We start from the raw sequence: 25827 nt of genomic DNA, 5'->3' as shown, positions 1-25827 counted from the left end.
TATTTTAATCCCCTGCCATTTTACACAGAAAAGCGGGAGATAAGGACGTCGTGAAGGGGCGGAGCCTATCTCCTCAGCACACAAGCGCCATTTTCCCTCACAGCTCCGCTGGAAGGACGGCTCCCTGACTCTCCCCTGCAGTCCTGCTTCAGAATCAGGGTAAAAAAGAGAAGGGGGGGCATTTTTGGCAGCAAATAACGATAATAACAGCAGCTATAAGGGAATAACACTTATATAAGGTTATCCCTGTATATATATATATAGCGCTGGGTGTGTGCTGGCAGACTCTCCCTCTGTCTCTCCAAAGGGCTAAGTGGGGTCCTGTCCTCTATCAGAGCATTCCCGGTGTGTGTGCTGTGTGTCGGTACGCGTGTGTCGACATGTATGAGGAGGAAAATTATGTGGAGGCGGAGCAGTTGCCTGTGTTGGTGATGTCACCCCCTAGGGAGTCGACACCTGACTGGATGATTGTATTTAAACAATTAAGTGATAATGTCAGCAATTTGCAGAAAACTGTTGACGACATGAGACAGCCGGCAAATCAATTAGTGCCTGTCCAGGCGTCTCAGACACCGTCAGGGGCGCTAAAACGCCCGTTACCTCAGTGGGTCGACACAGACCCTGACACAGATACTGAGTCTAGTGTCGACGGTGACGAGACAAACGTAATGTCCAGTAGGGCCACACGTTACATGATCACGGCAATGAAAGAGGCATTGAACCTTTCTGACACTACAAGTACCACATAGAAGGGTATTATGTGGGGAGAGAAAAAACTACCAATATTTTTTCCTGAGTCAGAGGAAATAAATGAGGTGTGTGAAAAAGCGTGGGTTTCCCCCGATAAAAAACAGCTAATTTCTAAAAAATTATTAGCATTATATCCTTTCCCGCCAGAGGTTAGGGCGCGTTGGGAAACACCCCCTAGGGTAGATAAGGCGCTCACACGTTTATCAAAACAAGTAGCGTTACCGTCTCCTGATACGGCTACCCTCAAAGAACCAGCTGATAGAAGGCTGGAAAATATCCTAAAAAGTATATACACACATACTGGTGTTATACTGCGACCAGCAATCGCCTCAGCCTGGATGTGCAGTGCTGGAGTCGCATGGTCGGATTCCCTGACCGAGAATATTGATACCCTGGATAGGGACAATATTTTGTTAACTATAGAACATTTAAAGGATGCACTACTATATATGCGTGATGCACAGAGGGATATTTGCACCCTGGCATCAAGAATAAGTGCTATGTCCATCTCTGCCAGAAGAGCGTTATGGACGCGACAGTGGTCAGGGGATGCGGATTCCAAACGGCACATGGAAGTATTGCCGTATAAAGGGGAGGAGTTATTTGGGGCTGGTCTATCGGACCTGGTGGCCACGGCAACGGCTGGAAAATCCACCTTTTTACCCCAGGTCACTCCACATCAGCAGAAAAAGACACCGTCTTTTCAAACTCAGTCCTTTCGTTCCCATAAGTACAAGCGAGCAAAAGGCCACTCTTTTCTGCCCCGGGGCAGAGGAAGAGGAAAAAGACTGCACCATGCAGCCGCTTCACAGGAGCAGAAGCCCTCCCCTGCTTCTGCCAAGTCTTCAGCATGACGCTGGGGCTTTACAAGCAGACTCAGATATGGTGGGGGCCCGTCTCAAGAATTTCAACGCGCAGTGGGCTCACTCGCAAGTGGATCCCTGGAATCTACAGGTAGTATCGCAGGGGTACAAACTGGAATTCGAGGCGTTTCCCCCTCATCGTTTCCTGAAGTCTGCTTTACCAAAGTCTCCCTCCGACAGGGAGGCAGTTTTGGCAGCCATTCACAAGCTGTATTCCCAGCAGGTGATAATCAAGGTACCCCTCCTGCAACAAGGAAAGGGGTATTATTCCACGCTGTTTGTGGTACCGAAGCCGGACGGCTCGGTGAGACCAATTTTAAATCTGAAATCCTTGAACACTTACATAAAAAGGTTCAAATTCAAGATGGAGTCACTCAGAGCAGTGATAGCAAACCTGGAAGAAGGGGACTATATGGTGTCTCTGGACATCAAGGATGCTTATCTCCACGTCCCGATATACCCTTCTCACCAAGGGTACCTCAGGTTTGTAGTACAAAACTGTCATTATCAGTTTCAGACGCTGCCGTTTGGATTGTCCACGGCACCTCGGGTCTTTACCAAGGTAATGGCCGAAATGATGATTCTTCTAAGAAGAAAAGACATTTTAATTATCCCTTACTTGGACGATCTCCTGATAAGGGCAAGATCCAGGGAACAGTTAGAAGTCGGAGTAGCACTATCTCAGGTAGTGTTACGTCAGCACGGGTGGATTCTAAATATTCCAAAATCGCAGCTGATTCCAACGACACGTCTACTGTTCCTAGGAATGATTCTGGACACAGTCCAGAAGAAGGTGTTTCTCCCGGAGGAGAAGGCCAGGGAGTTATCCGAGCTAGTCAGGAACTTCCTAAAACCAGGACAGGTCTCAGTGCATCAGTGCACGAGGGTCCTGGGGAAAATGGTGGCTTCTTACGAAGCGATTCCATTCGGAAGATTCCATGCAAGAACATTTCAGTGGGATCTACTGGACAAATGGTCCGGATCGCATCTGCAGATGCATCAGCGGATAACCCTGTCGCCAAGGACAAGGGTGTCTCTCCTGTGGTGGCTGCAGAGTGCTCATCTACTAGAGGGCCGCAGATTTGGCATTCAGGATTGGATCCTGGTAACCACGGATGCCAGCCTGAGAGGCTGGGGAGCAGTCACACAGGGAAGGAATTTCCAGGGCCTGTGGTCAAGCCTGGAAACGTCTCTTCATATAAACATTCTGGAACTAAGGGCCATTTACAATGCCCTAAGTCAAGCAAAACCTCTGCTTCAGGGTCAGGCGGTGTTGATCCAATCGGACAACATCACGTCAGTCGCCCACGTCAACAGACAGGGCGGCACGAGAAGCAGGAGGGCAATGGCAGAAGCTGCAAGGATTCTTCGCTGGGCGGAAAATCATGTGATAGCACTGTCAGCAGTATTCATTCCGGGAGTGGACAACTGGGAAGCAGACTTCCTCAGCAGACACGACCTTCACCCGGGAGAGTGGGGACTTCACCCAGAAGTCTTCCACCTGATTGTAAACCGTTGGGAAAAACCAAAGGTGGACATGATGGCGTCCCGCCTCAACAAAAAACTGGACAGATATTGCGCCAGGTCAAGGGACCCTCAGACAATAGCAGTGGACGCTCTGGTAACGCCGTGGGTGTACCAGTCAGTGTATGTGTTCCCTCCTCTGCCTCTCATACCAAAAGTACTGAGAATCATAAGAAGGAGAGGAGTAAGAACTATACTCGTGGTTCCGGATTGGCCAAGACGGACTTGGTACCCGGAACTTCAAGAGATGCTCACGGACGAACCGTGGCCTCTACCTCTAAGAAAGGACCTGCTACTGCAGGAGCCTTGTCTGTTCCAAGACTTACCGCGGCTGCGTTTGACGGCATGGCGGTTGAACGCCGGATCCTGAGGAAAAAAGGCATTCCAGAAGAAGTCATCCCTACTCTGGTCAAAGCCAGGAAGGACGTAACCGCAAAACATTATCACCGCATTTGGCGTAAATATGTTGCGTGGTGTGAGGCCAAGAAGGCCCCTACAGAGGAATTTCAACTGGGTCGTTTCCTTCATTTCCTGCAAACAGGACTGTCTATGGGCCTAAAATTAGGGTCCATTAAGGTTCAAATTTCGGCCCTGTCGATTTTCTTCCAGAAGAACTGGCTTCAGTACCTGAAGTTCAGACATTTGTAAAAGGGGTCCTGCACATACAGCCTCCTTTTGTGCCTCCAGTGGCACCTTGGGATCTCAATGTGGTGTTGAGTTTTCTAAAGTCACATTGGTTTGAACCACTTTCCACTGTGGACTTAAAATATCTCACATGGAAGGTGTCGATGCTGTTAGCCTTGGCTTCAGCCAGGCGTGTGTCAGAATTGGCGGCTTTATCATATAAAAGCCCTTACTTAATTTTTCACTCTGACAGGGCGGAATTGAGGACTCGTCCTCAATTTCTACCTAAGGTGGTTTCTGCATTTCACATGAACCAACCTATTGTGGTACCTGCGGCTACCAGGGACTTAGAGGACTCTAAGTTGCTTGACGTTGTCAGGGCCTTGAAAATATATGTTTCCAGGACGGCTGGAGTCAGAAAATCTGACTCGCTGTTTATCCTGTATGCACCCAACAAGCTGGGTGCTCCTGCTTCTAAGCAGACGATTGCTCGTTGGATTTGTAGTACAATTCAGCTTGCACATTCTGTGGCAGGATTGCCACAGCCAAAATCAGTAAAAGCCCATTCCACAAGGAAAGTGGGCTCATCTTGGGCGGCTGCCCGAGGGGTCTCGGCTTTACAACTTTGCCGAGCAGCTACTTGGTCAGGGGCAAACACGTTTGCTAAATTCTACAAATTTGATACCCTGGCTGAGGAGGACCTGGAGTTCTCTCATTCGGTGCTGCAGAGTCATCCGCACTCTCCCGCCCGTTTGGGAGCTTTGGTATAATCCCCATGGTCCTTTCAGGAACCCCAGCATCCACTAGGACGATAGAGAAAATAAGAATTTACTTACCGATAATTCTATTTCTCGGAGTCCGTAGTGGATGCTGGGCGCCCATCCCAAGTGCGGATTATCTGCAATACTTGTACATAGTTACAAAAATCGGGTTATTATTGTTGTGAGCCATCTTTTCAGAGGCTCCTCTGTTATCATGCTGTTAACTGGGTTCAGATCACAAGTTGTACGGTGTGGCTGGTATGAGTCTTACCCGGGATTCATAAATCCTTCCTTATTGTGTACGCTCGTCCGGGCACAGTACCTAACTGAGGCTTGGAGGAGGGTCATAGGGGGAGGAGCCAGTGCACACCACCTGATCCTAAAGCTTTACTTTTTGTGCCCTGTCTCCTGCGGAGCCGCTATTCCCCATGGTCCTTTCAGGAACCCCAGCATCCACTACGGACTCCGAGAAATAGAATTATCGGTAAGTAAATTCTTATTATTATTATTATTATTATTATTATTATTATATACAGGGGGAGCAGACTGTATTGTCTTGTTGTTGTTGTTGTTGTTGTTGTTATTATTATACAGGGGGAGCAGCCTGTGGTGTCCTGTTGTTATTATTATTATTATTATTATTATACAGGGAGAGCATAATATAGTGTCCTGTTGTTATTATTATACAAGTGGAGCGGCTTGTGGTGTCCTGTTATTATTATTAAACACGGGGAGCAGCCTGTATTGTCTTATTAATAATAATAATAATATTATACAGGAGGAGCAGCCTGTGGTGTCCTTTTATTATTATTATTATTATTATTATTATTATTATTATTATTATTATTATACAGGGAGAGCAGCCTGTAGTGTCCTGTTAATAAAAATAATGATAACAGTACACTACAATAATAGTAATAAAAGGACACCACAGGCCTGCTCCTCCTGTATTATTATAATAATAATAAGACAATACAGGCTGCTTCCCCTGTATAATAATAATAACAGGACACCACAGGCTGCTCCCCCTGTATAATAATAATACTAACAACAATAACACAACACCACAGGCTGCTGCCCCTGTATAATAAAAATAATAACAACAACAACAGGACACTACAGGCTGCTCCACTTGTATAATAATAATAATAATAATAACAGGACATTACAGGCTGCTCCCCTGTATAATAATAATAATAATAATAACAACAACAACAGGACACCACAGGCTGCTCCCCTGTATAATAATAATAATAATAATAATAATAATAACAACAACAACAGGACACCACAGGCTGCTCCCCTTGTATAATAATAATAACAACAACAATAACAGAACACCACAGGCTGCTGCCCCTGTATAATAAAAAAATAATAACAACAACAACAAGACACTACAGGCTGCTCCCTATGTTTAATAATAATAACAGGACACCACAGGCAGCTCCACTTGTATTATAATAATAATAATAATAATAACAACAACAGGACACCACAGGCTGCTACCCCTGTATAATAATAATAACAGAACACCACAGGCTGCTCCCCCTGTTTAATAATAATATTATTATTATACAGGGAGAGCAGCCTGTAGTGTCCTGTTAATAATAATAATGATAACAGTACACTACAATAATAGTAATAAAAGGACACCACAGGCCTGCTCCTCCTGTATTATTATAATAATAATAATAATAAGACAATACAGGCTGCTCCCCGTATATATAATTATTTAATAATAATAACAGGCCCCTCCACCTGTATAATAATAATAACAGGACACTACAGGCTGCTTCCCCTGTATAATAATAATAACGACACTAGAGATGAGCGCCTGAAATTTTTCGGGTTTTGGTTTTGGGTTCGGTTCCGCGGCCGTGTTTTGGGTTCGAACGCGTTTTGGCAAAACCTCACCGAATTTTTTTTGTCGGATTCGGGTGTGTTTTGGATTCGGGTGTTTTTTTCAAAAAACCCTAAAAAACAGCTTAAATCATAGAATTTGGGGGTCATTTTGATCCCATAGTATTATTAACCTCAATAACCATAATTTCCACTCATTTTCAGTCTATTCTGAATACCTCACAATATTATTTTTAGTCCTAAAATTTGCACCGAGGTCGCTGTGTGAGTAAGATAAGCGACCCTAGTGGCCGACACAAACACCGGGCCCATCTAGGAGTGGCACTGCAGTGTCACGCAGGATGTCCCTTCCAAAAAACCCTCCCCAAACAGCACATAACGCAAAGAAAAAAAGAGGCGCAATGAGGTAGCTGTGTGAGTAAGATTAGCGACCCTAGTGGCCGACACAAACACCGGGCCCATCTAGGAGTGGCACTGCAGTGTCACGCAGGATGGCCCTTCCAAAAAACCCTCCCCAAACAGCACATGACGCAAAGAAAAAAAGAGGCGCAATGAGGTAGCTGTGTGAGTAAGATTAGCGACCCTAGTGGCCGACACAAACACCGGGCCCATCTAGGAGTGGCACTGCAGTGTCACGCAGGATGTCCCTTCCAAAAAACCCTCCCCAAACAGCACATGACGCAAAGAAAAAAAGAGGCGCAATGAGGTAGCTGACTGTGTGAGTAAGATTAGCGACCCTAGTGGCCGACACAAACACCGGGCCCATTTAGGAGTGGCACTGCAGTGTCACGCAGGATGTCCCTTCCAAAAAACCCTCCCCAATCAGCACATGATGCAAAGAAAAAGAAAAGAAAAAAGAGGTGCAAGATGGAATTGTCCTTGGGCCCTCCCACCCACCCTTATGTTGTATAAACAAAACAGGACATGCACACTTTAACCAACCCATCATTTCAGTGACAGGGTCTGCCACACGACTGTGACTGATATGACGGGTTGGTTTGGACCCCCCCCCAAAAAAGAAGCAATTAATCTCTCCTTGCACAAACTGGCTCTACAGAGGCAAGATGTCCACCTCATCATCACCCTCCGATATATCACCGTGTACATCCCCCTCCTCACAGATTATCAATTCGTCCCCACTGGAATCCACCATCTCAGCTCCCTGTGTACTTTGTGGAGGCAATTGCTGCTGGTCAATGTCTCCGCGGAGGAATTGATTATAATTCATTTTAATGAACATCATCTTCTCCACATTTTCTGGATGTAACCTCGTACGCCGATTGCTGACAAGGTGAGCGGCGGCACTAAACACTCTTTCGGAGTACACACTTGTGGGAGGGCAACTTAGGTAGAATAAAGCCAGTTTGTGCAAGGGCCTCCAAATTGCCTCTTTTTCCTGCCAGTATAAGTACGGACTGTGTGACGTGCCTACTTGGATGCGGTCACTCATATAATCCTCCACCATTCTATCAATGTTGAGAGAATCATATGCAGTGACAGTAGACGACATGTCCGTAATCGTTGTCAGGTCCTTCAGTCCGGACCAGATGTCAGCATCAGCAGTCGCTCCAGACTGCCCTGCATCACCGCCAGCGGGTGGGCTCGGAATTCTGAGCCTTTTCCTCGCACCCCCAGTTGCGGGAGAATGTGAAGGAGGAGATGTTGACAGGTCGCGTTCCGCTTGACTTGACAATTTTCTCACCAGCAGGTCTTTCAACCCCAGCAGACTTGTGTCTGCCGGAAAGAGAGATCCAAGGTAGGCTTTAAATCTAGGATCGAGCACGGTGGCCAAAATGTAGTGCTCTGATTTCAACAGATTGACCACCCGTGAATCCTTGTTAAGCGAATTAAGGGCTCCATCCACAAGTCCCACATGCCTAGCGGAATCGCTCCGTGTTAGCTCCTCCTTCAATGTCTCCAGCTTCTTCTGCAAAAGCCTGATGAGGGGAATGACCTGACTCAGGCTGGCAGTGTCTGAACTGACTTCACGTGTGGCAAGTTCAAGGGCATCAGAACCTTGCACAACGTTGAAATCATTCTCCACTGCGCTTGAGACAGGTGCATTCCACCTACTATATCGTGCTCAATTGTATAGGCTTGAATGGCCTTTTGCTGCTCCTCCAACCTCTGAAGCATATAGAGGGTTGAATTCCACCTCGTTACCACTTCTTGCTTCAGATGATGGCAGGGCAGGTTCAGTAGTTTTTGGTGGTGCTCCAGTCTTCTGTACATGGTGCCTGTACGCCGAAAGTGTCCCGCAATTCTTCTGGCCACCGACAGCATCTCTTGCACGCCCCTGTCGTTTTTTAAAAAATTCTGCACCACCAAATTCAAGGTATGTGCAAAACATGGGACGTGCTGGAATTTGCCCATATTTAATGCACACACAATATTGCTGGCGTTGTCCGATGCCACAAATCCACAGGAGAGTCCAATTGGGGTAAGCCATTCCGCGATGATCTTCCTCAGTTGCCGTAAGAGGTTTTCAGCTGTGTGCGTATTCTGGAAAGCGGTGATACAAAGCGTAGCCTGCCTAGGAAAGAGTTGGCGTTTGCGAGATGCTGCTACTGGTGCCGCCGCTGCTGTTCCTGCGGCGGGAGTCCATACATCTACCCAGTGGGCTGTCACAGTCATATAGTCCTGACCCTGCCCTGCTCCACTTGTCCACATGTCCGTGGTTAAGTGGACATTGGGTACAACTGCATTTTTTAGGACACTGGTGAGTCTTTTTCTGACGTCCGTGTACATTCTCGGTATCGCCTGCCTACAGAAGTGGAACCTAGATGGTATTTGGTAACAGGGGCACACTGCCTCAATAAATTGTCTAGTTCCCTGTGAACTAACGGCGGATACCGGACGCACGTCTAACACCAACATAGTTGTCAAGGCCTCAGTTATCCGCTTTGCAGCAGGATGACTGCTGTGATATTTCATCTTCCTCGCAAAGGACTGTTGGACAGTCAATTGCTTACTGGAAGTAGTACAAGTGGGCTTACGACTTCCCCTCTGGGATGACCATCGACTCCCAGCAGCAACAACAGCAGCGCCAGCAGCAGTAGGCGTTACACGCAAGGATGCATTGGAGGAATCCCAGGCAGGAGAGGACTCGTCAGAATTGCCAGTGACATGGCCTGCAGGACTATTGGCATTCCTGGGGAAGGAGGAAATTGACACTGAGGGAGTTGGTGGGGTGGTTTGCGTGAGCTTGGTTACAAGAGGAAGGGATTTACTGGTCAGTGGACTGCTTCCGCTGTCGCCCAAAGTTTTTGAACTTGTCACTGACTTATTATGAATGCGCTGCAGGTGACGTATAAGGGAGGATGTTCCGAGGTGGTTAACGTCCTTACCCCTACTTATTACAGCTTGACAAAGGCAACACACGGCTTGACACCTGTTGTCCGCTTTTCTGTTGAAATACCTCCACACTGAAGAGCTGATTTTTTTGGTATTTTCACCAGGCATGTCAACGGCCATATTCCTCCCACGGACAACAGGTGTCTCCCCGGGTGCCTGACTTAAACAAACCACCTCACCATCAGAATCCTCCTGGTCAATTTCCTCCCCAGCGCCAGCAACACCCATATCCTCCTCATCCTGGTGTACTTCAACATCTTCATCTTCAATCTGACTATCAGGAACTGGACTGCGGGTGCTCCTTCCAGCACTTGCAGGGGGCGTGCAAATGGTGGAAGGCGCATGCTCTTCACGTCCAGTGTTGGGAAGGTCAGGCATCGCAACCGACACAATTGGACTCTCCTTGTGGATTTGGGATTTCGAAGAACGCACAGTTCTTTGCGGTGCTTTTGCCAGCTTGAGTCTTTTCAGTTTTCTAGCGAGAGGCTGAGTGCTTCCATCCTCATGTGAAGCTGAACCACTAGCCATGAACATAGGCCAGGGCCTCAGCCGTTCCTTGCCACTCCGTGTGGTAAATGGCATATTGGCAAGTTTACGCTTCTCCTCCGACAATTTTATTTTAGGTTTTGGAGTCCTTTTTTTACTGATATTTGGTGTTTTGGATTTGACATGCTCTGTACTATGACATTGGGCATCGGCCTTGGCAGACGACGTTGCTGGCATTTCATCGTCTCGGCCATGACTAGTGGCAGCAGCTTCAGCACGAGGTGGAAGTGGATCTTGATCTTTCCCTAATTTTGGAACCTCAACATTTTTGTTCTCCATATTTTAATAGGCACAACTAAAAGGCACCTCAGGTAAACAATGGAGATGGATACTAGTATACAATTATGGACTGCCTGCCGAGTGCAGACACAGAGGTAGCCACAGCCGTGAACTACCGTACTGTACTGTGTCTGCTGCTAATATAGACTGGTTGATAAAGAGATGTCTATGTAACTATGTATGTATAAAGAAGAAAGAAAAAAAAAACCACGGTTAGGTGGTATACAATTATGGACGGACTGCCTGCCGAGTGCAGACACAGAGGTAGCCACAGCCGTGAACTACCGTACTGTACTGTGTCTGCTGCTAATAATATAGACTGGTTGATAAAGAGATGTCGTAGTAGTATGTATGTATAAAGAAGAAAGAAAAAAAAACCACGGTTAGGTGGTATACAATTATGGACGGACTGCCTGCCGAGTGCAGACACAGAGGTAGCCACAGCCGTGAACTACCGTACTGTACTGTGTCTGCTGCTAATAATATAGACTGGTTGATAAAGAGATGTCGTAGTAGTATGTATGTATAAAGAAGAAAGAAAAAAAAACCACGGTTAGGTGGTATACAATTATGGACGGACTGCCTGCCGAGTGCAGACACAGAGGTAGCCACAGCCGTGAACTACCGTACTGTACTGTGTCTGCTGCTAATATAGACTGGTTGATAAAGAGATGTCGTAGTAACTATGTATGTATAAAGAAGAAAGAAAAAAAAACCACGGTTAGGTGGTATACAATTATGGACGGACTGCCTGCCGAGTGCAGACACAGAGGTAGCCACAGCCGTGAACTACCGTACTGTACTGTGTCTGCTGCTAATATAGACTGGTTGATAAAGAGATGTCTATGTAACTATGTATGTATAAAGAAGAAAGAAAAAAAAACCACGGTTAGGTGGTATACAATTATGGACGGACTGCCTGCCGAGTGCAGACACAGAGGTAGCCACAGCCGTGAACTACCGTACTGTACTGTGTCTGCTGCTAATATAGACTGGTTGATAAAGAGATGTCGTAGTAGTATGTATGTATAAAGAAGAAAAAAAAACCACGGTTAGGTGGTATACAATTATGGATGGACTGCCTGCCGAGTGCAAACACAGAGGTAGCCACAGCCGTGAACTACCGTACTGTGTCTGCTGCGACTGGATGATAAATGATATAAAAAATATATATATATCACTACTGCAGCCGGACAGGTATATATTATATATTATATAATGACGGACCTGCTGGACACTGTCTGTCAGCAGAATGAGTTTTATTTTTATAGAATAAAAAAAAACAACAACACACAAGTGAAGTCACACGACGAGTGTTTAACTTTTTCAGGCAATCACAATATAAGTATACTACTAACTATACTGGTGGTCAGTGTGGTCAGGTCACTGGTCAGTCACACTGGCAGTGGCACTCCTGCAGCAAAAGTGTGCACTGTTTAATTTTAATATAATATTATGTACTCCTGGCTCCTGCTATAACCTATAACTGGCACTGCAGTGCTCCCCAGTCTCCCCCACAATTATAAGCTGTGTGAGCTGAGCAGTCAGACAGATATATAATATATATAGATGATGCAGCACACTGGGCTGAGCCTGAGCAGTGCACACAGATATGGTATGTGACTGAGTCACTGTGTGTATCGCTTTTTTCAGGCAGAGAACGGATATATTAAATAAACTGCACTGTCTGGTGGTCACTCACTATATAATATTATGTACTCCTGGCTCCTGCTATAACCTATAACTGGCACTGCAGTGCTCCCCAGTCTCCCCCACAATTATAAGCTGTGTGAGCTGAGCAGTCAGACAGATATATAATATATATAGATGATGCAGCACACTGGGCTGAGCCTGAGCAGTGCACACAGATATGGTATGTGACTGAGTCACTGTGTGTATCGCTTTTTTCAGGCAGAGAACGGATATATTAAATAAACTGCACTGTCTGGTGGTCACTCACTAGTAAACTCTCTGCACTCTCTACACTTCTACAGTACTCCTCCTAGTCCTAAGCTCCAGTAAATCTCTCTCTCTTATAATCTAAATGGAGAGGACGCCAGCCACGTCCTCTCCCTATCAATCTCAATGCACGTGTGAAAATGGCGGCGACGCGCGGCTCCTTATATAGAATCCGAGTCTCGCGATAGAATCCGAGCCTCGCGAGAATCCGACAGCGTCATGATGACGTTCGGGCGCGCTCGGGTTAACCGAGCAAGGCGGGAAGATCCGAGTCGCTCGGACCCGTGAAAAAAAACATGAAGTTCGGGCGGGTTCGGATTCAGAGAAACCGAACCCGCTCATCTCTAAACGACACCATAGGCTGCTCCCCCTGTATAATAATAATACTAACAACAATAACACAACACCACAGGCTGCTGCCCCTGTATAATAAAAATAATAACAACAACAACAAGACACTACAGGCTGCTCCACTTGTATAATAATAATAACAACAACAACAGGACATTACAGGCTGCTCCCCTGTATAATAATAATAATAACAACAACAGGACACCACAGGCTGCTCCCCCTGTATAATAATAATAACAGGACACCACAGGCTGCTCCCCCTGTATAATAATAATAATAATAATAATAACAACAATAACAGAACACCACAGGCTGCTGTCCCTGTATAATACAAAATTATAACAACAACAACAAGACACTACAGGCTGCTCCCTGTGTTTAATAATAATAACAGGACACCACAGGCAGCTCCACTTGTATTATAATAATAATAATAACAGGACACCACAGGCTGCTCTATCTATATAATAATAATAATAATAACAGAACACCACAGGCTGCTCCCCCTGTTTAATAATATTATTATTATTATACAGGGGGATCAGCCTGTGGTGTCCTGTTGTTGTCGTTGTTGTTATTATACAGGGGGAGCAGCTTGTAGTATCCTATTATTATTATTATTATTATTATAATACAGGGGAAGTAGCCTATGGTGTCCTGTATTACTTTTATACAGGAGGAGTAGCCTGTGGTGTCCTGTATTATTATTATTATACAGGGGGAGCAGCCTGTGGTGTCCTGTTATTATATGTGCTGGGCATGAAGCTGTATAAGGTATGCCAAGGACTGTGTGTATGAGGTGTAATGCTGGGTGGTCACATGGGGGTATATGTGCCAGGCTTGAAGCTGTTAAAAGGTGCCCCCCAGCACTGCGGCTGGAGAACAAGCAGAGGCGTCAATGGTCAATAAGTGTTTTATATTTGCAAAAGCTGCATGTACACTGTTATCTTATATATATATTTATTTTTAAGCAATTGAGCTATGGGAAAAGTCACATGATGATCTGATGTGTCCTGCATAAATCACTGTGTAATTGAGGATGGACAAGGATCAGAGTCACACAAGCGAGGAGATAATAAACCTCACCCTGGAGATCATCTACCTGCTGACTGGAGAGGTGACATTCCCATCACTCATATCTGTAGTAATACTACAGAGACATGACTGGGGAGGTGAGGGGATCTGGGAGTGTCACAGTGACATCACTTATATCTATAGTAATTATACAGGGACATGACTGGGGAGGTGAGGGGATCTGGAAGTGTCACAGTGACATCACTTATATCTATAGTAATAATACAGGGACATGACTGGGGAGGTGAGGGGATCTGGGAGTGTCACAGTGACATTACTTATACCTATAGTAATAATACAGGGGCATGACGGGAGGTGAGGGGTTCTGGGAGCATCACAGTGACATCACTTTTAGCTATAGTAATAATACAGGGACAGGACTGGGGAGGTGAGGGGATCTGGGAGTGTCACTGTGACATCACTTATATCTATAGTAATAATATTGCAACATGACTGGGGAGGTGAGGGGATCTGGGAGCGTCACAGTGACATCACTTATATCTACAGTAATAATACAGCGACATGACTGGGGAGGTGAGGCGATCTGGGAGCATCACAGTGACATCACTTATATCTATAGTAATAATACAGGGGCATGACTGGGGAGGTGAGGGGATTTGGCCGTGTCACAGTGACATATTATTATTATACAGGAGGAGCAGCCTGTGGTGTCCTGTTGTTATTGTTATTATACAGAGGGAGCAGCTTGTAGTGTCCTATTATTATACAGGGGGAGCAGGCCTGTGGTGTCCTTTTATTATTATTATACAGGAGGAGCAGCCTGTGGTGTCCTGTATTATTATTATGCAGGAGTAGCAGCCTGTGGTGTCCTGTAGTATTATTATTGTACAGGGGGAGCAGCCTGTGTGTCCTGTTGTTATTATATGTGCTAGGCATGAAGCTGTATAAAGTATGCCCAGGACTGTGTGTATGAGGTGTAATGCTGGGTGGGCACATGGGGGTATATGTGCCAGGCTTGAAGCTGTTAAAAGGTGCCCCCCAGCACTGTGGCTGGAGAACAAACGGAGGCGTCAATGGTCAATAAGTGTTTTATATTTGCAAAAGCTGCATGTACACTATTATCTTATATATATTTATTTTTAGGCAATTGAGCTATGGGAAAAGTCACATGATCTCATGTGTCCTGCATAAATCACTGTGTAATTGAGGATGGACAAGAATCAGAGTCACACAAGCGAGGCGATAATAAATCTCACCCTGGAGATCATCTACCTGCTGACTGGAGAGGTGACATTCCCATCACTCATATCTGTAGTAATACTACAGAGACATGACTGGGGTGGTGAGGGGATCTGGGAGTGTCAGAGTGACATCACGTATATTTATAGTAATAATACAGGGACATGACTGGGGAGGTGAGGGGATCTGGGAGTGTCACAGTGACATCACTTATATGTATAGTAATAATACAGGGACATGACTGGGAAGGTGAGGGGGGTATCTGGGAGCGTCACAGTGACATCACTTTTATCAATAGTAATAATACAGGGACGTGACTGGGAAGGTGAGGGGTATCTGGGAGCGTCACAGTGACATCACTTTTATCAATAGTAATAATACAGGGACATGACTGGGGAGGTGAGGGGATCTGGGAGTGTCACAGTGACATCAATTATATCTATAGTAATAATACAGGGACATGACTGGGGAGGTGAGGGGATCTGGGAGTTTCACAGTGACATCACTTATATAAATAGTAATAATACAGGGATGTGACGGAAGGTGAGGGGGATCTGGGAGTGTCACAGTGACATCACTTATATCTATAGTTATAATACAGGGACATGACTGGGGAGGTGAGGGGATCTGGGAGTGTCACAGTGACATCACTTATATCAATAGTAATAATACAGGGACGTGACTGGGAAGGTGAGGGGGATCTGGGAGCGTCACAGATCTATATCTATAGTAATAATATAGGGACATGACTGGGGAGGTGAGGGGACCTGGGAGTGTCACAGTGACATCACGTATATCTATAATAATAATACAGGGAGATGAGGGAATCTGGGAGTGTCACAGTGACATCACTTATATCTATAGTAATAATACAGGGACATGACTGGGGAGGTGAGGGGATCTGGGAGTGTCACAGTGACATCACTTATATCTATAGTAATAATACAGGGACATGACTAGGGAGGTGAGGGGATCTGGAAGAGTCACAGTGACATCACGTATATCTATAGTAATAATACAGGGAGATGAGGGGATCTGGGAGTGTCACAGTGACATCACTTATATCTATAGTAATAATACAGGGACATGACTGGGGAGGTGAGGGGATCTGGGAGTGTCACAGTGACATCACTTATATCTATAGTAATAATACAGGGACATATACAATGACTGTTTTCTTTTCAGTATGATTAATTAATTCCTGGAGAAACAATTCCATATATGTGTGGAGTGTAATACAGGTTGAGTATCCCATATCCATATATTCCGAAATACGGAATATTCCGAAATACGGACTTTTTTGAGTGAGAGTGAGATAGTGAAATCTTTGTTTTTTGATGGCTCAGTGTACACAAACTTTGTTTAATACACAAAGTTATTAATAATATTGTATTAAATGACCTTCAGGCTGTGTATACAAGGTGTATATGAAACATAAATGAATTGTGTGTATGTACACACACTTTGTTTAATGCACAAAGTTATAAAAAAATATTGGCAAAAATTACCTTCAGGCTGTGTGTATAAAGTGTATATGAAACATAAATGCATTCTGTGCTTAGATTCAGGTCCCATCACCATGAAATCTCATTATGGTATCTAATTATTCCAAAATACGGAAAAATCCGTTATCCAAAATACCTCTGGTCCCAAGCATTTTGGATAAGGGATACTCAACCTGTATAGCACTTTATAGATATTTTTTGTTCTTCAGGGTCCACAGTTGATCCACAGGATAGACATGGGGCGTAGGTGGTTGGATAAGGATTGGGCACCAAACGGTTAAGCTTTAGAGCTACTAGAATGCTGTCTTCCAACCTCTCCTATAACTCCGCCTCCTGCCCAAGGGAAGTTTTTTCTTTGGTCAGGCAGTCCCAAGCTTCTTTTTTTTTTTAAACTTTATTTTATATAGCCTTTTCTCTGACGTCCTAGTGGATGCTGGGGACTCCGTCAGGACCATGGGGGATAGCGGCTCCGCAGGAGACAGGGCACAAAAGTAAAAACTTTAGGATCAGGTGGTGTGCACTGGCTCCTCCCCCTATGACCCTCCTCCAAGCCTCAGTTAGATTTTTGTGCCCGGCCGAGAAGGGTGCAATCTAGGTGGCTCTCCTAAAGAGCTGCTTAGAGTAAAAGTTTTGTTAGGTTTTTTATTTTCAGTGAGTCCTGCTGGCAACAGGCTCACTGCATCGAGGGACTTAGGGGAGAGAAGTGAACTCACCTGCGTGCAGGATGGATTGGCTTCTTAGGCTACTGGACACCATTAGCTCCAGAGGGAGTCGGAACACAGGTCTCACCCTGGGGTTCGTCCCGGAGCCGCGCCGCCGACCCCCTTGCAGATGCCGAAAAGTGAAGAGGTCCAGAAACCGGCGGCAGAAGACTTTTCAGTCTTCATAAGGTAGCGCACAGCACTGCAGCTGTGCGCCATTGTTGTCAGCACACTTCATAGCAGCGGTCACTGAGGGTGCAGGGCGCTGGGGGGGGCGCCCTGGGCAGCAATGATAGTACCTTATTCTGGCTAAAAATACATCACATATAGCCCCTGGGGGCTATATGGATGTATTTAACCCCTGCCAGGTCTCAGAAAAACGGGAGAAGAAGCCCGCCGAAAAGGGGGCGGGGCCTATTCTCCTCAGCACACAGCGCCATTTTCCCTCACAGAAATGCTGGTGGGAAGGCTCCCAGGCTCTCCCCTGCACTGCACTACAGAAACAGGGTTAAAACAGAGAGGGGGGGCACTTATTTGGCGATATGACTATATATATTAAAATGCTATAAGGGAAAAACACTTATATAAAGGTTGTCCCTGTATAATTATAGCGTTTTTGGTGTGTGCTGGCAAACTCTCCCTCTGTCTCCCCAAAGGGCTAGTGGGGTCCTGTCCTCTATCAGAGCATTCCCTGTGTGTGTGCTGTGTGTCGGTACGTGTGTGTCGACATGTATGAGGACGATGTTGGTGAGGAGGCGGAGCAATTGCCTGTAATGGTGATGTCACTCTCTAGGGAGTCGACACCGGAATGGATGGCTTATTTAAGGAATTACGTGATAATGTCAACACGCTGCAAGGTCGGTTGACGACATGAGACGGCCGGCAAACCAATTAGTACCTGTCCAGGCGTCTCAAACACCGTCAGGGGCGTTAAAACGTCCTTTTACCTCAGTCGGTCGACACAGACACAGACACGGACACTGACTCCAGTGTCGACGGTGAAGAAACAAACGTATTTTCCTTTAGGGCCACACGTTACTTGTTAAGGGCAATGAAGGAGGTGTTACATATTTCTGATACTACAAGTACCACAAAAAAGGGTATTATGTGGAGTGTGAAAAAACTACCTGTAGTTTTTCCTGAATCAGATAAATTAAATGAAGTGTGTGATGATGCGTGGGTTTCCCCCGATAGAAAATTATTGTCGGTATACCCTTTCCCGCCAGAAGTTAGGGCGCGTTGGGAAACACCCCTTAGGGTGGATAAGGCGCTCACACGCTTATCAAAACAAGTGGCGGTACCGTCTCCAGATAGGGCCGCCCTCAAGGAGCCAGCTGATAGGAGGCTGGAAAATATCCTAAAAAGTATATACACACATACTGGTGTTATACTGCGACCAGCGATCGCCTCAGCCTGGATGTGCAGCGCTGGGGTGGCTTGGTCGGATTCCCTGTCTGAAAATATTGATACCCTTGACAGGGACAGTATTTTATTGACTATAGAGCATTTAAAGGATGCATTTCTATATATGCGAGATGCACAGAGGGATATTTGCACTCTGGCATCAAGAGTAAGTGCGATGTCCATATCTGCCAGAAGTTGTTTATGGACACGACAGTGGTCAGGTGATGCAGATTCCAAACGGCACATGGAAGTATTGCCGTATAAAGGAGAAAAAGACAATGTCTTTTCAGCCTCAGTCCTTTCGTCCCCATAAGGGCAAGCGGGCAAAAGGCCAGTCATATCTGCCATGGGATAGAGGAAAGGGAAGAAGACTGCAGCAGGCAGCCCATTCCCAGAAACAGAAGCCCTCCACCGCTTCTGCCAAGTCCTCAGCATGACGCTGGGGCCGTACAAGCGGACTCGGGTGCGGTGGGGGGGGTCGTCTCAAGAGTTTCAGCACGCAGTGGGCTCACTCGCAAGTGGACCCCTGGATCCTACAAGTAGTATCCCAGGGGTACAGATTGGAAATTCGAGACGTCTCCCCCTCGCAGGTGTCTGAAGTCTGCTTTACCAACGTCTCCCTCCGACAGGGAGGCAGTAGTGGAAACAATTCACAAGCTGTATTCCCAGCAGGTGATAATCAAAGTACCCCTCCTACAACAAGGAAAGGGGTATTATTCCACACTATATTGTGGTACTGAAGCCAGACGGCTCGGTGAGACCTATTCTAAATCTGAAATAGTTGAACACTTACATACAAAGGTTCAAATCAAGATGGAGTCACTCAGAGCAGTGATAGCGAACCAGGAAGAAGGGGACTATATGGTGTCCCGGGACATCAGGGATGCTTACCTCCATGTCCCAATTTGCCCTTCTCACCAAGGGTACCTCAGGTTCGTGGTACAGAACTGTCACTATCAGTTTCAGACGCTGCCGGTTGGATTGTCCACGGCACCCCGGGTCCTTACCAAGGTAATGGCCGAAATGATGATTCTTCTTCAAAGAAAATGGACGATCTCCTGATAGGGGCAAGGTCCAGAGAACAGTTGGAGGTCGGAGTAGCACTATCTCAAGTAGTTCTACGACAGCACGGGTGGATTCTAAATATTCCAAAACCGCAGCTGTTTCCGACGACACGTCTGCTGTTCCTAGGGATGATTCTGGACACAGTCCAGAAAAAGGTGTTTCTCCCGGAGAAGAAAGCCAGGGAGTTATCCGAGCTAGTCAGGAACCTCCTAAAACCAGGAAAAGTGTCAGTGCATCATTGCACAAGGGTCCTGGGAAAAATGGTGGCTTCTTACGAAGCGATTCCATTCGGTAGATTTCACGCAAGAACTTTTCAGTGGGATCTGCTGGAAAAATGGTCCGGATCGCATCTTCAGATGCATCAGCGGATAACCCTGTCTCCAAGGACAAGGGTGTTTCTTCTGCGGTGGCTGCAGAGTGCTCATCTACTAAAGGGCCGCAGACTCGGCATTCAGGACTGGGTCCTGGTGACCACGGATGCCAGCCTGAGAGGCTGGGGAGCAGTCACACAGGGAAAAAATTTCCAGGGAGTGTGATCAAGTCTGGAGACTTCTCTCCACATAAATATACTGGAGCTAAGGGCAATTTACAATGTTCTAAGCTTAGCAAGACCTCTGCTTCAAGGTCAGCCGGTATTGATCCAGTGGGACAACATCACGGCAGTCGCCCACGTAAACAGACAGGGCGGCACAAGAAGCAGGAGGGCAATGGCAGAAACTGCAAGGATTCTTCGCTGGGCGAAAAATCATGTGATAGCACTGTCAGCAGTGTTCATTCCGGGAGTGGACAACTGGGAAGCAGACTTCCTCAGCAGGCACGACCTCCACCCGGGAGAGTGGGGACTTCATCGGGAAGTATTCCACATGATTGTGAACCGTTGGGAAAGACCAAAGGTGGACATGATGGCGTCCCGCCTGAACAAAAAACTGGACAGGTATTGCGCCAGGTCAAGAGACCCTCAAGCAATATCTGTGGACGTTCTGGTAACACTGTGGGTGTACCAGTCGGTGTATGTGTTCCCTCCTCTGCTTCTCATAACCAAGGTACTGAGAATTATAAGACGTAGAGGAGTAAGAACTATACTCGTGGCTCCGGATTGGCCAAGAAGGACGTGGCACCCGGAACTTCAAGAAATGCTCACAGAGGACTCATGGCCTCTGCCGCTAAGAAGGGACTTGCTTCAGCAAGTACCAGGTCTGTTCCAAGACTTACCGCGGCTGCGTTTGACGGCATGGCGGTGGAACGCCAGATCCTAAGGGAAAAAGGCATTCCGGAAGAGGTCATTCCTACCCTGGTCAAAGCCAGGAAGGAGGTGACCGCAAAACATTATCACCACATGTGGCGAAAATATGTTGCGTGGTGTGAGGCCAGGAAGGCCCCACGAAGAAATTTCAACTCGGTCGATTCCTGCATTTCCTGCAAACAGGAGTGTCTATGGGCCTCAAATTGGGGTCCATTAAGGTTCAAATTTCGGCCCTGTAAATTTTCTTCCAGAAAGAATTGGCTTCAGTTCCTGAAGTCCAGAAGTTTGTCAAGGGAGTATTGCATATACAACCCCCTTTTTGTGCCTCCAGTGGCACTGTGGGATCTCAACGTAGTTCTGGGATTCCTCAAATCACATTTTAAACCGCTCAAATCTGTGGATTTGAAATATCTCACATGGAAAGTGACCATGCTGTTGGCCCTGGCCTCGGCCAGGCGAGTGTCAGAATTGGCGGCTTTGTCTCACAAAAGCCATATCTGATTGTCCATTCGGACAGGGCAGAACTGCGGACTCGTCCCCAGTTTCTTCCTAAGGTGGTGTCAGCGTTTCACCTGAACCAGCTTATTGTGGTACCTGCGGCTACTAGGGACTTGGAGGACTCCAAGTTGCTAGATGTTGTCAGGGCCCTGAAAATATAGGTTTCCAGGACGGCTTGAGTCAGGAAAACTGACTCGCTGTTATCCTGTATGCACCCAACAAACTGGGTGCTCTTGCTTCTAAGCAGACGATTGCTCGTTGGATTTGTAGCACATTTCAACTTGCACATTCTGTGGCAGGCCTGCCACAGCCTAAATCTGTCAAGGCCCATTCCACAAGGAAGGTGGGCTCATCCTGGGCGGCTGCCCGAGGGGTCTCGGCATTACAACTCTGCCGAGCAGCTACGTGGTCGGGGGAGAACACGTTTGTAAAATTCTACAAATTTGATACCCTGGCTAAAGAGGACCTGGAGTTCTCTCATTCGGTGCTGCAGGGTCATCCGCACTCTCCCGCCCGTTTGGGAGCTTTGGTATAATCCCCATGGTCCTGACGGAGTCCCCAGCATCCACTAGGACGTCAGAGAAAATAAGATTTTACTTACCGATAAATCTATTTCTCGTAGTCCATAGTGGATGCTGGGCGCCCATCCCAAGTGCGGATTGTCTGCAATACTTGTACATAGTTATTGTTACAAAAATCGGGTTATTATTGTTGTGAGCCATCTTTTCAGAGGCTCCGCTGTTATCATGCTGTTAACTGGGTTCAGATCACAGGTTGTACAGTGTGATTGGTGTGGCTGGTAGGAGTCTTACCCGGGATTCAAAATCCTTCCTTATTGTGTACGCTCGTCCGGGCACAGTATCCTAACTGAGGCTTGGAGGAGGGTCATAGGGGGAGGAGCCAGTGCACACCACCTGATCCTAAAGTTTTTACTTTTGTGCCCTGTCTCCTGCGGAGCCGCTATCCCCCATGGTCCTGACGGAGTCCCCAGCATCCACTACGGACTACGAGAAATAGATTTATCGGTAAGTAAAATCTTATTTTTTTTATAGAGCGGCTGCGCTATGCGTGTTAGATGCATTGCGGCAACTCTTCCGGCCGGTGCTGCGACACGAGTAACCACGCTGGTGATTTCTCTAGCATCCATAAGGGATATTGGGGGAAACTAGCACGATGGAATATAGACGGGGTCCAAAGGAGCCAGTGCACTTTAAATTTCTTCAGTTGGGTGTGCTGGCTCCTCCCCTCTATGCTACCTCCCACAGGCAGTTTAGAAAAATTGCCCTCAGGAGAGGATGCACATCTCTGCAGCTCCAGAGATTTTTCTTCAATTTCTTTTAAAACATTTATTACAGGAAGGGGTAGGGGGGCGGGGGGCGAGGGCGGTCACTGGCCTTGCGAGGTGCAGAGCCACTTCCCCTGAGGGGCTGTTTGTTCAGCTAGGCACTGTACCTTAGCTGTCACAGCTACAGCACACCGCACACCCTTAACGCTGCCTGAAGGTGACATCGGTGGTGAGAACAAACCGGGGGCCCTGCTTGGGGGGTCCTCCCTCCCTGGGTGGTCCCGCTAGGATCCCCCATGTGTAAACTGGCATAAAACTGCTTGACTAGCACTTGTGTGATGTTTTAAGATGTTTAGGAGACTTTGCCAGTATAAATAATATGTACAGCTCCGGCGCCATTGGAGGGGGCGGAGCTTCCTCAGAGCGGGACCAAATTAGTGAAGAGGCTGGGGAAGAGGGTACTGAGCCCCACTGGCTAGGGTCTCTTAAGACTATGATGTCAGATATGTCATCCCAGCTCACTGGACTCAGCTACTACAATAAGCTGTTGCAGATTTAGCTGCTAGGGCACACTTTCCCATTTGCTACTGAAGGTAGAAAATTTTGGGAGTAACCCCCTGGCGTGGATGTCTCAGTCTCTCGCCTGTCTGAGAAGGTGGTGCTGCCTGCCCCGGGCTCCTTTACCATGAAGGATCTTAGGGATCGGAAGATAGAGACGACACTAAAATCTATATATACTGCAGCCGGCCTCTCACAAAGACCATTCATTGCAGGTTGCTGGATGACCCATGCTATTCATTCTTGGGCCATTCAATTTCAGGGAGGTCTCTCGGAAGATATGCCCTTTGTTACAATGGTAACCCTACTGAAGCACATTCAGGACACTACACGTGTCCTCTGTGATTCCCTCAAGGAGATGGGGAACATTAATGCTCGGACATCTGCCATGGCAGTGTCGGCACGCAGGGCCTTGTGGTTGCGCCAGTGGATTGCGGACGCAGAATCCAAACTTAGTGTGTAATCCCTCCCCTTTTCTGGAGAATTACTTTTTCTCATACGTCCTAGAGGATGCTGGGGCCCACTTCAGTACCATGGGGTATAGACGGTTCCGCAGGAGCCATGGGCACTTTGAGACTTTTCTAGAGTGTGAACTGGCTCCTCCCTCTATGCCCCTCCTCCAGACCTCAGTTTAGAAAATGTGCCCAGGCAGACTGGTTGCACTCCAGTGGAGCTCTACTGAGTTTCACTGAAAGACTTTATGTTAGGTTTTTTATTTTCAGGGAGACTGCTGGCAACAGTCTTCCTGATTCGTGGGACTTAGGGGGAAGAAGTAGGAACCAACTTCCTAAAGAGTTTCATGGCTCTGCTTCTTGCTGACTGGACACCATTAGCTCCTGAAGGGAACTGAACGCTAGCTGCGGCTATGCGCTCACTCCCACAGCACGCCATCACCCCCTTAACAGAGCCAGAAGTCAGAAGATGCGTGAGTATAATACCGGAGATCTGCCAGAAGGACCTCTGGTCATCGTGATGGCTAAAGGTACCGCGCAGCGTTCCCTCTCGCTGCGCGGACATGCTATCCATACACCGCGCACACCAGGGTGCAGGGGGGGAGGGGTGCCCTGGGCAGCATGAAAACCTACTCTGAACTGGCAAAAAGTAGTATATTATGTTGTGGCACAATCCTACACCCCCGCCAGTATAAAAAAGACCTAAATTTCGGAGGGGAAATGCGCCATTGCAGGGGGCGGGGCTTCCTCCTCAGTCAGCCAGCACACTGCTCAACGCCATTTTCTCCAGTACATGCTGCAGGGGAAGAAACACTGGTCCTCCACTTCTGAACCAAGTATCACGGTGTAAATAAGGGGGGGCACATTGTAATTGGGTGCTGTTTTGTCAAATTGGTAGTATAAAAGCGCTACAGGTCGCTGTGCACGTTTTATATACACAGGGATTTTGGTTATTAGTGCCGAGTTGTGAACTGGCAAATCTTTCTGTGTCCTTCTGACAGATTTTACTGTGGGTCTGTCCCCCATAAGCCCCGGAGTGCCTGTGGTGTGGTTGTGCACGTGTGTGACATGTCTGAGGCAGGGAGCTCTTCCCCTGAGGGAGCCATTTTAGGGACACAGAGTTATAAAGTGGTGGCGCTGCCGGCACACCATGAGCCTGAATGGGTGAAAGAATTACGTGATAGTGTGTGAATCATATCAGTAAGAGATTGGATAAGACTGAGTCTCATGCAGAAAGCTGGAGAATATCAGTCGAAGGTGTGATTTTTAGTACTTCTGCCTTTTCATCCACAGGGGACACCTCTGGGTCACATAAAAGATCATTTGCACATGTAGTACAAACTGATACAGACACGGACTCTGATTCCTGTGTCGACACTAGTGATTCCAGGGTATTAGATCCAAAGTTAGCAAAAAAACATTCAGTACATGATTATTGCTATAAAGGAGGTGTTAGACGGAGCCCCCTCCTTTACCACAGGAGAAGGCTTACTTTTATTAAGAAAAGAAAATTAACGTAACTTTCCCTCCATCTCATGAGCTGAATACACTCTTTGAGGGAGTTTGGGCTAACCCTGAAAAGAAATTTCAAATTCCCTAAAGGATTCAGGTAGCTTACCCATTCCCTGCAGAAGACAGGAAAAGGTGGGAGTCACCTCCTGACAGTGCCCTGTCAAGGTTAACTAAGAAGGTGATCCTCCCTGCGCCTGGTACGGCTTCTCTTAACGAGATGGCAGACCGCAAGTTGGAGACAACTTTGAAATTGATAAAGTTAAATATTTATCTTATTTAAAACCCTTTAAGAGGTCTAAGAACACTGTACGCTATTGACGTATGGAGTACCGTAAGGGTACGCACGTTGCGTAACAATCGCTTAGCCGTAATCGAGACGCTCAAGCGTCACGTTCGCTCACGGCCAAGAGATCACAGGCAGGCAGGCTACTGGCTGCCGACTAACGTAATGTTTCGCTA

The 25827-nt window shown here is 46.9% G+C and overlaps 2 protein-coding genes across 2 annotated transcripts in view; both read left to right on the top strand.

The window, feature by feature from the left end:
- The window catches only part of LOC135057146 (oocyte zinc finger protein XlCOF6-like), a gene marked incomplete at its 5' end in the record, with an annotated part of 352699 nt that overhangs the window by 300168 nt on the left and 26704 nt on the right, over positions 1–25827 (top strand). The window lies entirely within an intron of this gene.
- The window catches only part of LOC135054688 (gastrula zinc finger protein XlCGF53.1-like), a 159523-nt gene that overhangs the window by 114587 nt on the left and 19109 nt on the right, over positions 1–25827 (top strand). The window contains exon 2 of the mRNA XM_063957952.1: positions 15050–15193. Within this exon, the coding sequence (XP_063814022.1) occupies positions 15116–15193 (78 nt within the window). The 5' untranslated portion in view covers positions 15050–15115. The remainder of the gene's footprint in view (positions 1–15049; positions 15194–25827) is intronic.

The sequence above is a fragment of the Pseudophryne corroboree genome, chromosome 3 (genome assembly GCF_028390025.1).
Source record: "Pseudophryne corroboree isolate aPseCor3 chromosome 3, aPseCor3.hap2, whole genome shotgun sequence".
Classification (NCBI taxonomy): Eukaryota; Metazoa; Chordata; class Amphibia; order Anura; family Myobatrachidae; genus Pseudophryne; species Pseudophryne corroboree.
This window is presented reverse-complemented; position numbering and strand designations above follow the sequence as displayed.